The sequence below is a fragment of the Protopterus annectens genome, chromosome 6.part0 (assembly GCF_019279795.1).
Source record: "Protopterus annectens isolate FY-2018-M chromosome 6.part0, PAN1.0, whole genome shotgun sequence".
NCBI classification, from domain to species: Eukaryota; Metazoa; Chordata; order Ceratodontiformes; family Protopteridae; genus Protopterus; species Protopterus annectens.
Genome location: NC_056737.1, coordinates 1,579,368,515 through 1,579,387,538, shown reverse-complemented (window position 1 = coordinate 1,579,387,538; position 19,024 = coordinate 1,579,368,515). Strand labels below are relative to the sequence as shown.

Here is a 19,024-nt window from a genome sequence, read left to right as displayed (position 1 = left end):
CCATGGCATGAAGTAGAACAGACACACTAGTCAACAACACTATGAAAATACTTTAATTTTAGAGCTTTCATCCCGATGAATTGGACTTTATCAGAATCATCATTCAATCTGTGGGTTGTTTTATTAGTTTTTATCCTTTATTGGTTTGCTGTTTAGTATTTGCTTGACAATCCACTGTTTTACAATTGTGATCATCAGTTAAATACCATATTGCAAAACAGGTACATGTCACTCACAGTAACACAATGTATAGAAGTTATCAGAGCAGTATATAATTTCAAGCATAATTCTGTTACATCTACCTATCCAGATACATGCATTTGCCACAAAACCTGTGATGTACACTAGCTGATCTTCAAAACACTAATGTGTTAATATTTACAAATATGCATTTTTACATCTTTAAAGTCAGATTTCTGTGTGGTAACTGCAGTTCTGTTCTCTAGGTACTGTAACTAGACAGGTAGGTGGTTGAAATCCAACATTGTTTAAATAGTGTGATTTTGTGTGCTGTCATGTACAATTGAGTCTGTGACAAGACCTGTTAAGTAACATTCCACTTAGGAAACATATTTTCACTGGCAGATGGCTACCCTATACATTTCTAGTACCCCCCAGGTCAAACCCAGTTTTGGAAACACATTGATTACATCATGCTTTCAAAACTGCACTATCTCACAGTCCCAGTACGACTTATCCTGTGGCACTGACTGTTAATACTGTGCTCTCTAGACTGTGTAACTAGGTAGGTAGGAGGTTTGAATCCAGCAATGATTGACTACTGCAAGTGTGTGTTTCTCTGTCATGCTGTCTAGAAAAGGCTTAACATGTGTACAAGATGTTTAACTGTGCAGTGGTATTGGGCTATTCCACCTCTTTCTTTCCTTTTTAGTAGAAACATCACCTTATTAAACAATGGTGATGTCATCCATTCAAATGTACACTGCCACAACCGTAAACCAACATCTCATGTGGTGTTTGCAATTCAGGCAATGTTCTGCACCTTGTGATCTTACGCAGTCAGTTCAAATCTAGCCATTACTCCTTAGACTCAGTTGTGTCCCTCCGTAGAACTTTATAGGACATGAAGGCTTACATAACATTTCTTACTGAATGGCATGCTGCAAGATCTGAAACTATGATGGCGGCTGTTATGGCAGTTTCTTTTTTTTTTTCATTTATTACTGTAATTCCTTGTCAGCATGCCCAATATAATGATGTAGTAGATATAGGCCATTATGACTTAAGACCTTAAAATAGTGACATGTCATCAAATCTGAGTTGTCATTTGTCATTTATGTATTTTGAGTGTTATTATACTACTGTTTAGTGGTTACTTGAATATACAACACATGCTTGTCTCATGCATATTTAAAGGTAATATATACCCTTTTTATTGTTACAAATGACAAATGGCAGTAACATATCCCTTTCTAAAGTGCATGACACAACAGCTGCATGGTTCATTTCTTCTTGTTTGTACATGATGAAGTAGAGAATACAAAAATGAAGTTGGTTAGCACAAATAAATTCCCTGTATACATGTGGCATATGCAATAAGTGCAGTCTGTGTAACTATCCAGTAATGTGTCTACTATCCTTGCTACAGTATCTCAACTTGGCATTTTATTAATATTTATATCACATTTACTGGCCTTTGTTACATTGTTGCTATGTCCCTCTCACATCCTTTGTTAGTATGTCTTTTTTATTATGATGTGCATGGGTTAAGAATTGTGAACAAGATTAATTACTATTACATCAATATGGAAGCATTTATGTTAAAACATGTTCTTAGTGACGTAAGTACATTTTGACTGCATTCTCTGAATACATTTTCCCCCATTTACCCTCTCCTCTTACTTATTTCTGCAATCATCCCATTGTATTTTGTGTACATTCTCCCCATTTAACTTTCCCTGCATCATAAATATTTAAATCAATGTGTCTTACTTTGTAAAAGCTGTCGGTGCATGCTCACTTACTACATTTGCCTTTGTGTGCTTGAGCTTCCCTGCACATTTTCATGGCCACCAACCCTTCGACTAGTCATGAAAAGGTGCTGATAAACATGCATGTTTAGTGAGTAACAAACATGCAATGGATGCTGCTGCTCATCACGTTAACACATTTTGATCATATAGGCTTAGCGCAGGATGTACACGATTGTCAGTGAATCCCAGGGCCCATGTGTTTTCTGGTTCAGAATAGAAGTGTTCTACTTACTGATACTTGAACTGACATAAATCTTACATACATACATATCTGCATATGTATTTCTAAACTTCATGTGTGTGTGTGTGTGTGTGTGTGTGTGTGTGTGTGTGTGTGTGTGTGTGTGTGTTTGTGTGTGTGTGTGTGTGTGTGTGTATCTATACAGACAGATTTAGATAGATATGGCACGAAGGGTTAAATCAGATTCAAGAGAAAGTCTGGAGTAGCACTGATTAATTCTGGAACACTGAGTTAAATCAAATTCCAGAGATATTCTGGTGTACTACTGCTTAATTCTGGAACAATGTGTTAAGTCAAATACTGGAATACTACTGACTAATTCATTAACCCTGATCAAAGACCATCCCCTGCTCCATTTTCCTATTTCATCAGTGATGAGACTACAATTAAGTTTGCTTCATACTTTCATGACTGTGTTATTAAAGTTATTTCAAGTAATAAGCATGTCAAGCTTTGCACCCTACATTATCTTGACTATCCTTTCTTCCTTTTTACTTTTTATAAAACTTTCTTCACCAGCTAAAGTCAGGTTTAATATCTATTGGTTGATTTCAATCTGAATTTTTTTAAATTCTTGCAAGTGCCATTTTTAATTGCTCAGTTAAGGAAGGTCATTGCCGATCAATAAGAAAACAGTCATCTTGGTCCTTAACAATTATTGCCCCTTTGCTATTCTCTCTCTTCTGTCTGGAATCATAGAAAATCTGTTTACAATAACTGCAACACTTATTAATAATCATGTTTCTTTACACAGTATGATTTTAGGCCAGGTCATGATACTAACATTAGTCCCTTGGGAATTATTGACCGTGTTAACTCAGAAATAGACCTTGGCAAAGTCAGTGGCTGTTTGTTCCTGAGCATCTCCATGGAGTTTGATACAGTAAATCATATCAAACTCCTTAAGATCGTTATTCAGCTACAATAGGCGGTTTGAAAGTAACTTAGCTGAGAGAAACCGGTTTATCAAATGAGTTAATGCCATCTCTGTGCCATAACTGGTCTTAGCTGAGTTCCACAATGATCAGTTCTTAGTCTGCGTCTGTTTATGTTTTTTGTCACTGATATGGAACTTCGCTGTTTTAATGCTAAAATGATGCAGTATGTTAATAATTGGACTGTTCTACTTATAGAAGAGTCAAAAATCTACTTGATATAAAGCTGCAGTTTTTTTCCCCTTAGAACAATTGACTAAGTTGTGTTACTCTTACTGAATATTAGTAAAACCAAATCAATGTTTTCTACTGCTACTAGACCTCATTCTCTAGGTGACAAAAGGATGTACAACTGACTGAAAGCTTATCCATTACTTCCGAGGATAACGCATCCACCGAGGAGGATGCTATCATTGAACTGCTTGGTTTCATAAATGACAATCATGTTATAGTTGACATGCAAGTAAAGAATCATTTGTTCATTTTCAGATACACACTTCATTCAGGTCAGAGTCAGAGGATCCAAAGCCTGCCCCGGCTCTCACTGCATGGAAAGTAGAAAAACTACCCATGAAGGTGATGCTTATCTATTATGACACACACGCATACACACAAATATCAGTGTGCGCACATGCATATACATACATAGCCCACATTAAGCACCCATAACACTTATGGCCACAAGGTCCATTGGCTAACTTGCTACTTTGGAGAGGAAGGACATAGAGGAATTCAACAGTACCAGCTTTGTGAAACTAACGACATTGACAGGATAATCTTGATGCCCTCTGCCATTCCATTTTTTTTTTTTGCAAAGCTGCAGGGAACAGAGTGAATGTCACTGTGATGCTACAGTGTTTATGCCCGCTTCATGCAAAAAATATAAAAATGAACATGATTGGTTGCAGCTTATCTTGCATTCTATTTCCATACTCCCTTTATTTTGTAATTGTTTACTGAACAAGAGGGAATGAGAGAATGCAGTGGACGTCATCATAAAACTGCTATCTTTCAGGTCTGCTTCAAGCAAAAATAAAGAAGGACTTGATCAGTTTCAATATTTCTTTAGTTTCCATTTCCAGTTTTCCCCCAACAGTTACAGCTAATAGGAAAACAGGTTTTGTTTCAATATGCACTTTATGAACAATATGAAGCCTGAAACTTTAATGTCTGTCATTACTGGCTGACAGTTATCATAAGTAATTTGTCTGAAAAGCAAATGTTTTATGAGGGACAGGGTAAAATCAGGGACAGCTGACAGTGCACTGTCACTCTTATTAACTTTTTTATGAAAAAACATGATAAACAAAACTAAACCATATCAACTAATTCACAGAACATTTTCTAAGAATAATGAAACAGTTATTTAACCATGCTGTGGGAGCTTCCTAGTCAAAGCTGTTAGCAAGTGTTCCATGTTTTGCCTGTTTGTTCTGCATTATAAGAAGCAGTTTTCCACACCTTTGGGATGAAAGGTTGAGAGCTTTGATACTTTAGTATGTAACAACCACCTTTTTTCTGTATCACATTTCATGCCAGTGAGTGCCAGTACATTGTCACTTTTTCCCCTCTAACCTAACTGTATAAGGCTTGTGGCGCAGTGGGTTTGCATGTTTGTGTATGTAGCTGGGGGCATTCAAGTCTGGGTTGAATGGCTGTGTATATCTGCATGTGCATCTCTTTCTGGGTTTGCATGTGTTTATGAATGTGGCTATATGGGTTTGCACTGTGGCTGCATATGGGTGTGTGTGGATTTGTATACATTTCTGTGAATGTGGGTGACTGTCAGTATGAGGACATCTCTGTGGAACTGGCTTCCTTGCTGTGATACACAGGCTACAACATTAGTACCAAACACCAGTCAGTGTCTTCATTTGGTTGTATGTGAGTGATTCTACGTGGAAATGATTATATGGATATGGTATAAATCCTTGCTGTAACAACATTGCTGCTATGTGTCACTTAATGTGTTTGTATGAATGACCAACTGTGGGAGTGGCTACAAGTTAACTTGATATGGTGGACAATCTTTTTGCAGTGTAAAAATATGGCAGCTAAATGCCAGTAAGTCTGTGGGACAATGGTCCTCTGTGGGACCTAGATCGCTTGCAGTATACAATCATGGCCAGCGCTAGATATAGGCAACTACCAAAGGTGCTACTTGGTCACTGATGCTGCTTTTTTGACTTATGTCTCTCTTATTTTTTGGCTGTAATTAATGGGTACAGAGGCCATCTGTGAATAAAAGTGACTAATGTTTAGATTTATGCTTCTGTGTGTGTGTGTGTTTATATATATATATATATATATATATATATATATATATATATATATATATATATATGGTTTACTATAAAAATAGCAAACGGAGATGCTCTACAGATGGAAAACTCAAAAGATGGATGTTTGAGTTTCCGTTTTGCTGAACGTCTCTGTGTTCAAAAGTTCATATCACAAATGCACTGTGCATTCGCTGATATGAACTCGAAGTACTGTAGAGATCACGGTACAATGCGTAACCGGTTGACCATCCTGTTGAACTTTGCCCCTTAGCCCCCACAGTAGTGCAATCTTGGAGTTGGTATATTTAGTTAGGGGGTGTGGGGGGCAAAGACCCCCATATTGGTGGGTTTAGCTTTGTTTCATTTAGTTTTATTTTTTCAGGATGGCCAAGCGGTTACTTATCTCATGTGAAAAGTCAGTGTGCTGGGTGTCGGTCTTCTGAAGTTGTCGGTGGTTTCGTCTCTGCCAAGTTGAAGTTGGGTAAGTGAAACATTGGTCCACTGCAGTAGACCCATAAATATAAATGTATGTATATATATATATATATATATATATATATATATATATATATATGTGTGTATATAAAAACATACACAGACACTCACACACCACACATACACAGAAATAACTAATTCCTGACATACTATTTTCAGCTACCATCTGACTCACAAGACAAAGATAAATGCAATACTTTCTCCTATCCATCCTTTTCAACTCCATTATCTAACTTGTCTTGTAGCATCACAACTCATCTACATCACACACACACCCTCTGTCTGTCTCTCTCTCTCTCTCTTCAGATTTGTTAAGTGTGCGTATTCATGTTTTCTGCACGGGCAATTCAATATTGGGTTTGAGATCTTAGCAAATACTGATAATATTATATTTAAGCAATAATCCATGGCTGGGGTGTAGGTAATGTAGTATTTTCCACAGCTAACACAGTGGGATCACAGAGGTGAAAGGATGCATGTTAGTCAATGTCCTCACTTGGTTACCAAATAAATAAATAGCTGTTCCATAAAACAAATTCTAGCACAGTCTTTACCTGCACAACAGTTTTGACTGATAATGCTCAAGCTACAAAGCAGCAAGTACAGTGGCACTAGTGATAAATAAACAACAAAAGCATTAAAAAGACATAACTATGCTTATTCTTAGGAGAAATATAATACTGTTGCATTTGCAATATTATATTTGTAAATATGGTTTAAGAATTCCAGGCATGGTTTCTTGGAATAGACAATACAAAGAGTAGCATTCATGCAGTGTTGTATTTCTTTGTCATAGTCTTCATTAATGCAGTCAAGCTCATACACCGAAGATAAAAAATAAAATAAAAATCAATTTATCTAACCTGATATGCATTGTTGTAACCTGTATGATCGAGATCATGACAAATTGCTGATGTCAGCATGGTTAGGATGTCAATGATTTCCATCTTGCTGTACAGTTCTGTTAACCAGATCAAACCATATATCTGTATTAAGTAAATTAGAGACAACAGACAATTATCCATAAGTAGGGTCACCACTGGTACAAATGTATGAGGAGACAAGCCAGACAAGTAGTTAGCAGTACATGTTTAAAGGATTACATTGATAAATCCTGCCCACATGATCTTAAGTAAGTCATACAGCTTACAACTGTTTCATCTACCAATAAATATAGGTATTGAGGGTCTAGTACACTTTTTTTAAAAGAAATTCATTAAAGTAGATTGTATGAAGCATAACATAATGCAAAGCAGCACTGCTGAAAATAAAAACAAAAAACTTACATCCAGAATACATAGCATGCGCAGGAACATTTTACCAACATATCTGAGTCCCCACTTAAAATTTTTATCTCAGCTATTAGAATTGTGACCACATGCATCCAATGCAGCCAACATAAAATCACGTGCCAGAGTAAGCACTCTAGTAGTTAATGCCATCCACATGGTACCCACCTGCATATCCCAACATCCCTAGAAGTTAACTGTAACATAGCTTATTCCAACAAATGACACAGCCCACTTCTTATATTCATGGCTAAGTAACAATATTTTAATGACAGATTGAGGTTTTACAATGGGACTAAATGATGAAGCTCTGCCTGTTCACTGTTCTTCAGTTGGGGGTGGGTTCATGGCAGGATATTCCTTACAGCCCAATGGAGATCAGGATGCAGAACAGAAGTCAGGGACTAGCATATAGAAAGGTTTAGTTAACATTTACACTTAGGGTGGAGGTGGGAACACTTTTAAATCATGCCTAATTGGAGGCTGTAGCCTATAAGTGATATTTTCATATATGGGGCAGGACTACTCAAGAAAATCCCAGCTTGGCTGCAGTATGACAATCACAACCTTTCTGTTCCATTCCCCAGACCAATGACCATGAGGTCTTCTTATCACTGGGATGTCCCCAGAGCAGCTGTCCTGAAAAAAAGGAACCAAGGGGAAACTGGGGATGTGAAGTCAGTAATAAGTTGCCAAAAATAGGGTTAGAATGGTACTATATAGGACTAGTATACAATATAAAATGCACATGAGAGGCCTACACAGTTCACAGATGTGGTCAAACTCCCAGGAGAATCGGTATATATTGAAATCTACCGTTAGGTGTCCATGTGAATCATGGAATTATGTGTGCACAGGAGTCACATATTTATGGGGTTACAACTGTGAGCACACCACACCTAAGATAATAAGCAAACACTCAACATCTCTGTACAGGTGATGTACTGTGCAGCACAGCATACCTAAGCAATGACATCAGTTTTACAGAAAAAGAAAACATCACAAATCATGATGCTTAAATACTTGAATGCAAAGACATTCCCCACAGCTACATATAGTACATGCAAGCATGTATATGAAATGCAAACCCATGCCATTAGCATGACACTGTGCCATGTACCTGTGACTAGGGGTTTAAACTGGGACCATAGTAAACTGTGAGAAGGACATGCTGCAAGGAGGGAGGGGTTCCATACCATATGTTGAGACCTGGGTACAGTACATAAATGAAGGGTTAGGCAGTCCAAACCACTTGCTGCAGCTGGTAATGAGGTGCATGAAGGACGTAAGCTATGGGCATATTTGTGTACAACCCAGGGCATAGCATGCATACCCACTGACTGACAAATGTTGTCTTCAGGTGTGCAGATACTTGCATGGCCATCTGAAGGAGGCAACACTTTGAAAATTTCACTAGCCAGGACAATGAAATGCTACTGCAGGCCTTCCATACATAGATTGCATGCACCTCCTGGGTAAAGATGCTGCAGATAAGCATTATCAGGACTAGGTTTGGCAGGGACTACTGTAGTATGGAAATGTTGTGTGTGGTCATCACAATAGGTGTAATGAAGGGTTACCAATATGATACTCTATGCAAAGGAAAATGCATGGGATGTTGTGGCACGTATGACAATCAGTGGGGAAGGAACACCAGCAGAGAAGGGGTTGTTTGAGGTTGAGGAGTTTTTGGTTTCCTTTGCTTGCTAGGGACAGTGGCTTCTCATACCTGAAAGTGACTTAGCTGTGGTTATCAGGCAGACATTAATCACCAGTGTCTCAGCAGAGGAAACACCAGGTTACAAATGTCATTTATAGCACATTATAGCATACTCCACTGCATAAGATAAGGGATGGATTTAAGCCCTCATGGGAATGGAGAAAGGAAATTCTGCTGATAGGGATGGCTGAAATTAGGGATACAGACAATAGGCAAGAGGGGAATGGAATTTATTGGAGAAAACTGGCAAAGGAACCAAGGTATTGGGATCAAATAACTAGAGAGGGAAGGGTAATAGAATGGGAAAAGGCCAAGAATTTATTTGGACTGCACATAAGAGATGGCCTTCCCTATCAAGGAGTGATATAGTATAGGCAAAGAGAAAGAAATTGGGGGGTCCTAAATGAAAGACCAGCACTGGTAAAGTTTTAGTAGAATCTAGAACAGAAGTTGCCCTTAAAAAAGGAATAATTAGCAGAGCATATAAAATATTGCATGATAATTATAAGAATCAATTAGAGGAGGTTAGAAAGGATTAGGAAGAGAGACAGGGCAAGCAATTCACAAAGAAACAATGGGAGGATATAGGTATGGCTCCCAAATATACAACTAAATCTAGAAGATTTAGGAATTTTGCTTGGAAATGTTTACATAGATATTTTTATACCCAGAGTAGACTCCAGGGGATTTTTCCTCAGGTAGACAGCAAATGTTGGAGGTCTGATGGAGAAGAAAGAGATACTTGGGAACACATTTTTTGGGAGTGCGGTGGGTTGGTGGTCTTAGTATTCCCTATGTGATGCACGGTCAGAGATGCTGGATGGGAGGATTGGTGTGATGAAGTAGATGTTTTTTTTTTTTTTTTTGACTAATGATACAGAATTAGAATTGTCTAGACATGGTAAGGCCTTGCTGTGTCTAATTATGGTGGCTGCCAAAAAAGGAATTACTAGAAAATAGAAATCAAAATCTAAACTAGCTATATTAGAAGTAGTGAATATAGTAACAGAGATAAAAACAACTGGAACTGAGATCTTTAAAAAAGGGTAGGAGCAAACTATACAGGAAAAAAATGGGAATTGTGGGAACAATAGATACAGAAGAGGAATGAGGTTTAAAAGAAGGCAGGACTTAAATGAGCTATGTAATGTTTGAATGAAAATGATTGGGTAGATTATAAGTGATGTAAAATGTTTGCAACTGGGAGTGTGTCAGTATGGTTTGTGATGTAAAATGCTTGTAACTGGGATTATGTTGGTGTGGTTTGTTTTCATCTATATAAATGTATATTTGCTTATGTCACAAGTGATGATTTAACAAAGATGTTTCTTGTTTAAAAAAAGGGGGCAGGAACTGAATAATTTATGTAATGTTACTTAGGTTATATGATATATAGCAATATATGTGAAGTATAATGTTTGTAAATGTGAACTTGTTAACACAGTTTGATTACTTTTATATAAATGTAAATTTGCCTGTGTCACAAGTGATAATTCAATAAAGGTGTTTAAAAAATAAAGGATGGCTTGACCAAGCCCAACATGCACATCTGCCCTTCCAGGCACCTCTAGTCTGCAACCACAACCTGCATGATAAGGTATATCTGTCAACATATGATATAGCAATATATTCATGTGTATCTATATGCATGCCACTGTTGGTTTTGTTCCACTGCTGGGGATTCACACACAATATGGCAACATAGGTATGACATTGGTTGGGTAGCTGTGGCTGTCTATGATGGCAATATGCAAGTGGCGTTGTCTGATAACACAGTGGCACTGCTTTCAACACTACAGGGAGAGGGTCGCCCATATCCCTCATTAGAGAGGCTTCTGAAAAAGCACAGAATGAACACACAGCTTCACCAGTATATGACAGACATCTCATACCTGAGATTCCTCCATGGGCACTGCTTGTGCACCCACCCCACATAGCATCTGGCATATGCACCACATTTAGGGGATAATGAGGGGATGGACAGCACCATGACATGCAGCATCCGGTCCATATTTGGCAGGGAGTGGTACAGGATCTGAATATTGTACGTGGCCAGAATAGGTCTCTTCAACAGTGTTGATGAAGGGTTGTTGAAATTACATTCTATGGAAAGAAAAAGGCATGGGATTACAGGTGATGGGCTACCAAAAATAAAGCATCTAAATCAGGTTGAATTGTTTTTGGAATCACTTTTGAACCACAAGAGTGGTCTGTCATACCTACTGTAGGTGTGGCTTGGATGTGGATGCTGAGCTGGCATGACCCACCAGTGTGTCAGCTGGGGATGCACTGCATTAGTGATGTCTATTACAACACAGTATCGCACACTGCACTACGTTTGAAGGGAAGGTATGACTAAGGACCAACTCTATATCTGTCTTCCCAGCTATCTCTGGTCTGCAAGTGCAACAACTGTTATAGCATGGTTTGTATGTCAATTTATGCTAGAACTGCATTTACTTGTATAGTATTGTGCATGCAAGAAGATTACAGAGTTGTTATACATGAGCATGTGTTCATGTGTTCCAGTGGTGGAGATTCCAGCACAAGACATTATAGGGCAGGAATTAGCGGGACACCTGTGGCTATCAATGATAGAAATATGCAAGTAGCACAGGGCACTTGTGGTTGACAATGATAGTAACACGAAAGTGGCATAATCTAATGAGACAGTGGTACTGTCTGTGGGTAAGGTCACCCACATCCACCATAGCAGAGGCCCTTGTAGAGGTACAGGCTGGGCACCAGCCTCACCTGGGTATGGCAGACATCTTCTAACTGAAAGTACCCTGCAGACTTCATCTGTTTTCCCAGTGCACACAATAATTGACATGTACACATATCTAAAGTGTGTATAGGAAGCAGAGATGATGGATCATTCCTGAAATGTCTGCAAAACATGCCTTCAATCAGTGGATGTGCAGGTCAATGTTCCAGGTACAACTGTTTGTTTCCCACAGCACTGTGGTGATGACCGATGCTCTCTATGGTTTCCAGGACAATGTGCACTAAGTGCACAGTTATATGGAATATACATGCAGGGAGCAGATAATGCTACAGAAGTTACTGGTGGAAAATGATGCCTCCATTGATACCTTCATGACAGGCAGTGAAATTGGCTTCAATTCCATCTGCAAAGCCATGATTTCGATGTCAATAGGAAGGTCAGGATGCAGGGATATTGGATACAGACTGATTAAAGTCAGGTTTTTGAGACCAGTGGAGACAAGGTGGCATACCCACCTCTGGACACAAAGTCTGCATCAATCAGTCATGGGCATTGTCCAGATTTCTCCTGCTGATACTCCTCTGGCTACACAACTAGGATAGGATACCTCATTTGTCCACGTGTACACATTCACATAGTTCTACTACTTTCCAGTTACCTATGGCCACACAGGCTGCCACCCCTACTGATGATCAATGACCACTCTGTGGGTAACACCTTCCATTAGGATTAGTACACTGTATGCCCCTTCAAGGTAAACACTCGCAGTCCTGTAAATATTTTCCTTTCCTTCCATGGTACACTTCAAGCTCTGTCACTGCAAGCCAAACTAGCTGGCATGACCACTGCCTGCATCATGGCAATTTGATCTAGCACTGATGGGTGTGGTCCTGACTCTCCATAACCCACAAGAATTCGTGGTTGCTATTTTCACCTTCCATTGTCCTACCCCATTCTAAATGTTTGCAGACATCTGTAACTCTTTTCCCATTCCTATCAATCTACTCATTCAACAGTGTTGGAGTCATCTGCCACTGTGTCCCCCGCTTCATCACCTGTGCAAATGATGATGACATTGCTGTACCACCACCCTAATTTGCATGTGTATGGTCATGCCTAATGGACATCATGGCCAGTCTATGCACTGCCTGTATAGCCTGGACAGGATAATGCATGCATCATTTTCTTCTGTGTTGCTTGGCAATACACCTCCTCTTTGCCAGTGTTATGGGCATTTCACCTGCCTCTGCCTCAGCTGTGGTACTGCTACAGTGTTTTCCTCTCCTGAACCTCCACCTTCCATTCTACTGCTGATGCATCTGGTATAGCAGGTCCTGCCAAGATGTGAACCTGCTGCTCTAGCTATTTGCACAATGCCATGTTAAGCAGCATTACACATGCAGCACAAATCTTGTTGAAGATTTCAGGACTGTATTCCATTGCACATCCTGATGTATCTGGGCAATGGAAGTCCACCTTGGGTAGGCTGTACACCTGATCCATTACATTATATGTTTCGGTATGTTCTTCATTGTAGGTAATTTCCTGAATGGTCTTGGGGATATAGATGGTTGTCATCAACTAGGGCTGTAAGGCATGTGGGAAATCATCTGCAACATGCAGTAAACATAATATAGTTGGATTGCTGCATGCTTTCATGCTACCTATAGATTTAAGATCTATCTAGCCTGTATGTACACCTACCAACTAGATGAACTTGTGGGAAATCCCCTTGCAAGATTTTTTTTGGTATATGTCAGACGTGCCAGATGTGAGAATCACAGGAACTGCTTGGGTGGTGCATGGACATATTATCAATAAGTTTCTGTGCATTAAGACTGACTGACAGTTAAGGGAGTTGAAGCCCTTCCAATTGATGAGTCATAGTCCCTCCCCTCTGGACCAGGTGGGGTATTGACAGCAATGTTTATACAACTAATGGTTCCAAGGACTTCAGGAAAGCAAGCAATGTTATAAATCATTTACACAGTGTTGGTTTTCACTTTTGCAATTCTTAAGAACAAGATATACTTCTCCACATGCTGTGGCATAATATGAAAGTCTGGTTCAAGATTCACAAGGCTGACACCTGAGATATCCCCAATGCTCTCCACTAAAGTATTGAAAGGTCCCTGCAGCTAAGATTATTATAGGTATACATACCTTAGTATCCGCAGAAATGGGCATACTACACATCGTCCTGGATTCCACTGCTGGGCAACAGAGATCAGAAAGGTCTGATGTAGTCTCCTTGTCCACATGGAAACAGTCCACAATCTGCTGGTTAGTGAGTTGGTGGTATGTTAGGCACAGTCTGCATCTCCTGCATTGATACAGGTGAATGCAATTTTCAACCTGCTAGGCACTCTCTCTCTCTCTCTCTCTCTCTCTCTCTCTCTCCAAAAGTGTCTGGTAACATATGCTGCAAAGCTACAGCTGCAGATACTGCAAATATCACTCCCTGCACAAGCACCCTGATTCTCAGTGTAAAAAATGGTTTGACACAGCACAGTGAGCCATTTTATATGTTACAAATCAGTCCACCATTCTGGATTTTTATCATTTTCCCACACTATGTAGCTCATTTGTATGTTTTCCTAATTTTCATGGCATTATGCACTCATTAGCATGCTCTGTATGCTATTTTATTTTGACCCTTGCATGACTGTGTCATGTCTCTGAATCACCAACACCTTATGTATTGCTACTATCCATACTAATTTGGGCTGTGTAATGCCCTTATCCTTTATGAATCAGATACATATATTATAGATAATCACAACAGGAAGTTAGAGGTGTAGCATGGATCCACAGAATGAGTATTTCAGAATGGAGATAGCCTGGAGAAAATTAAGACTATTGCAGTAATATACTAGAAACTAGATATGTAATGGAGGGCATACCCCATGTTTGAAATACTGGAAACTGAGCTGATGGGAATATTCATTTCAGCTATGTGGGGCTGTATATTCAATCCCACTGAGAGGATATTCTTTACAAAAGAGAAGAGGCAAGTAATCTAGGAACATCTTTAAGTTGTTTCATGTCATTAAAACACAAAACAAGAAATACTCACACTGGCAATTATTTCATATGAGCTATTGGTATGTGTTAGCAAAACTGAAAACAGACAATAAAGAAGAGGAGAAACAAAGGAAGGCTTGTATAAAATACTGTAAGAAAGTGGTACTATGACAATCAGATAGGCATTAAGAGAAATAGCTCCAGGATGAGAGCTTTACAATGGCATGATGAATGCAACAAAAAGAAAAGTGAGGAAGGGGATTCAGACAGAGATTGAAGCATATATGAAAGGCATCCAGTAAAATCTGACAAAATACAAGATGTAAACGGAAACAAAATACTCAGTTTTGGGATGAAAAGAAGAAACTATTGAGGATGCATTTTTGAGGTACCAGAAAATTAAAGGATTTTTGGGATTTGGTAACAATTACCTCACAGCAAAAACATGACAAGATTAAATATAAACCAAGTGACGTATGGGCTATATAAGAGATTACATAACAAAATGCAGGGATTTATAGACAGGTTAGTAATGCAGTGTTTATGGATAATTTGGAAGAAAATGTATTCAAATGTCTTCAATAAAAAGTATGAGACAATAAAGATAGCATGATACATGAAAAACATATTGACTGTAGTTTGGTCAATAGATTTAATACAATTTATTTATTTTTTTGCTTTATTTTCTTTAGTATGATTGAAATGTGATTGTTCAGTGTCATAATATAAATGCTTTCTTTCATTTCTCTTATCCTAATAGCATTTATGGTACACTGAGGAATGATTTGACAATTTAATAAAGCATGCCCTCTTTCATGTATCAGTGGATGAAAATAGGGGACTAAATTTGTTGTATAGAAAGGAAAGTGAATAATGCTTTTAGAATAAATAAAGGGATGCTACGTAAGCAATTAAGGAAATGAATGATTAGTTATCAAAAATATGGTTAAAACACACAAAGGAAATTACTGTTAAAGAGAAGGATACAAAGTATAATAGAAAAGTGAATGTTTCTAAAATTAACTTTATTTATTTAGAGATTTGATAACAGGATAGGTACACTGATCCAAAGACCCTTTCCAGGTAACCTGGGCCAGAAGGTAACAGAGCAAAGTCTATTGACACAGAAAACAAATTAAACACTATAACATGATGAATGTAAGAGAGCAATGTGCATATACAACAGGATGAATTAGTAAAGGAAATGCTTTAGCAAAGAATATATGTAGAAAAAAGATACTAGAATTGGTTCAGCCAGTTTGCAGTACAGAATAAATATTAGCAAAAGAGTAGCGGGCAGAGAAAGGGAGAAAGAAGTCAAGGGAGAGAATAGGGAAAATCAACTGAAACAATGTTAGTTAACAGTAATAAAAGCAAGGGACAAAAGGTGAATATAGTTGTAAGGTGCTGAATCATTCTATGAAACTAAACATAGCTGGGACTACTTGATCAATTGTGATTTTCAAAACAGTGACACCAAACTTTCTTTGAGGTGATTCTTCAGAGAATTTAAGTCTTTAAGCGGGGTACTCTCTCTGTGTTGTGCATTATGTAATGGAGTTACGTGAATTACCTTTTTGTTATTATTTTATTATTAAATTATTCAGTTTTTAAAGGGCTTTGTGCTTCTTTTCTTGTTTTACTATGAAAAGAAGTGCTTTTACATGTATAACTTTTCATTTATTTAATAAAGCCACAACTACTTTCTCAGTAAGTGCTATGTAATCATTAACAACTGCCTAAGCTATTATCAGTTCATGCCTTTAAGACCTCTGTTTAATGTACATTCTGAAGGCCAATGTCTCAGAAATACAGCACCCATCCCTTCTGTTTCGCTGCAATGTCAGCATGAAAATGTGAACCCAAGTATCTTCTATTGTGGTAGAACCTACAGCCTTCTAATCTTCCAGACTTCAAAATGTGTTACTTGCTGATCTACTAACACAATAAGTATTTGTTTAAGCCACTGGGTAAAATGCAAATGTGTGCAGTCATAAAGTATGAATGACTTGTCTTGTGTATACACCTAGACAGCAAAGAACATGAAAAGGAAGGGACATTGTTCTCCCAGCATCTTATGTGATTAAGGCAAACAAGGTTTTTTTTTCAGTTGATTAGCAGCATTGTGTAAGGAGAAAACATTTAGAATTTTATGACGTTTTAAGGAGGACCTGACAAGATGTGGAGTTTTTGTCAGAAAATTGACTACATCTAAAATAAAGAAAAAAGAAGTTACTCATGAATAATCTTTAAGAATATATTTCCATGAATTCTGTTTCAAATTAAGCATGAAGGAAAATGGAAAGGCATCAACTTAGAAACAGTTCACATCTCTCAAAAATCTAAGCATCAACTGAGAAACAGTTAATGTCTGTTAGAAACAAACATTCAAAGGGTCAAGCAGGACAGGGTCATTTGCAGTTTTGCAGGAATAGTACATTTCTTATGACACAACCTACCTACAATGAGTATACTACAGCCATCCACAAATATAAATAGTTATCTAAAATCATGAAGTTATCATAATAGTTTAAACTAAAATGCTGATTCACGCTTGAAGTAATTGAATGTCGTATGAAAGGTACAGTTTATTTTATTTATTCACAATGTTATGACTGATGATTTGTGTTATGTAATGTTAGGCATTTGACAAAATTGAGAAATTAAAAAAGAGATTAAAGAACAATTGCATTCTTTATACAAATCCACTGTTTAGTTGTACTAAAAGATGAAGGAGATACAAGTAAAATCATTTAAATGCAGAACAGCCACACTGCGCCCAACTGGAAATAGGGGTAATGTTCCCATCCCCTTCTACTTAATATTGCAACTATAATCCAATTTTATACCATCTTAGAGTAAAGGAAATCATTTTTTTTAAAACAAACTATTTTTAGCACCTTTGAGGTAATGTGACCTCAGAGTTAGTATATTCAGTTTCTGGTAGGCAGCACATCCCAGCAGAACAAGGGTGCATGGGTACAGTTGCCTCTTGCAAAGGACTAAAACAATTTAAAAGTTTTATATTTCTGCATTTTATACTTATATTTTACTTTTAAGTATCATAATTGAAAGTTCTGGTTGCATATTTGTTGCTATGGGAATTGTTTCTCTTTTAAGTTATGTTGTTGACCTGTAAACCTTTTAAGATCCATAGCCATGTTTGTGTTGTTACACTCAATGTTGGTAATTTATAGAAAAAGTGAGTACAAGTGGTATGCACTTACTAAATTTTGTAGTTTGTTTGTTATGCCATTTAGCACTGAAAGGATCATGGCAATTTTCCTCATAAAGCAATACTGAATAAAATGCTACAAGTGCTTTTAAGCTGAGCAACACAGTTGACCTTATGTTAACTCATACCTCTCAACTGTCCAGATTTACGCATCATATTTTTAGCCGATTCTTCATAAAATGTGTTTTTCATGCAAATCACTCAGGATTGAAATCATTAAATGATGACATATATTTCAGTTTCAGATTTTATATCCTTCAGAAAATGTAACCTAACATAACCTGTTAGTCTAGTAACTTTCTAAGTTTAGAAGAGCAATATAATATTTAAAATCTGTCCTTCTCATTGGGCTTTTGTTCCCTCCATTATTTTAGGGTTTGTCAAGATTTCTTGCACCAAGCGATTGAGAGCTATGTGTTAACTCATCCAGTCTAACTGCAATTGGCTGATTTTAACACTACCATTAATCATGTCACTTGAATATCAAGGCAAAACGTCTCTGAAGAAGAATAACATGCGTATGTTGTTGGCAATTTGTACACCAAAACTTGGTTTGTTACAGATTTTGTGCTTTGCTTTATTGAGTCAGAGAGAGAGAGAGAGAGAGAGAGAGAGAGTGAAGCAGGAAATCATGATTTTTTGTTTGTTTGTTTTTTATCTTTTCCTTTCCAGGAAGTTTGTGTGATTATGGAATTAATATCTATGTATCTCTCTCTCTATAAAAATATTATATATGGTTAACCTTTACAATGTTGAAGTACACATTTGCAATGGTCAGCTGTGTGAAAAGATGTTTGCAAAATTTTGTATTAACGAACTAGGAATTGCCGAACTCACAAACGAGCGAATGCCAGTGTGCATTCACTCATGGGAATTTGAAATTCAGAGTGGAGTTCGCACTACAATGGGGATCAGAACATGTACCCCTTCTCTCACTGTAATGCAATCTCAGAGTTAGTATATAAAATTAGCAGGAGGTGTGGGAGGCACAGCCCCTCCACATGGGTGGTGCAGGGGGCTTGCCCCCCCTGCATAATGGTCTTAGGAGACATCTGGAAATGACTGGTGTTTCGAAGAAATT

The 19,024-nt window shown here is 37.8% G+C and overlaps 1 protein-coding gene across 1 annotated transcript in view; it reads right to left on the bottom strand.

Moving 5' to 3' along the window:
• The window catches only part of LOC122804009 (high affinity cGMP-specific 3',5'-cyclic phosphodiesterase 9A-like), a 708,135-nt gene that overhangs the window by 268,184 nt on the left and 420,927 nt on the right, over positions 1 to 19,024 (bottom strand). The window contains exon 8 of the mRNA XM_044073690.1: positions 6,811 to 6,933. Coding sequence (XP_043929625.1) covers positions 6,811 to 6,933 — 123 coding nt within the window. The remainder of the gene's footprint in view (positions 1 to 6,810; positions 6,934 to 19,024) is intronic.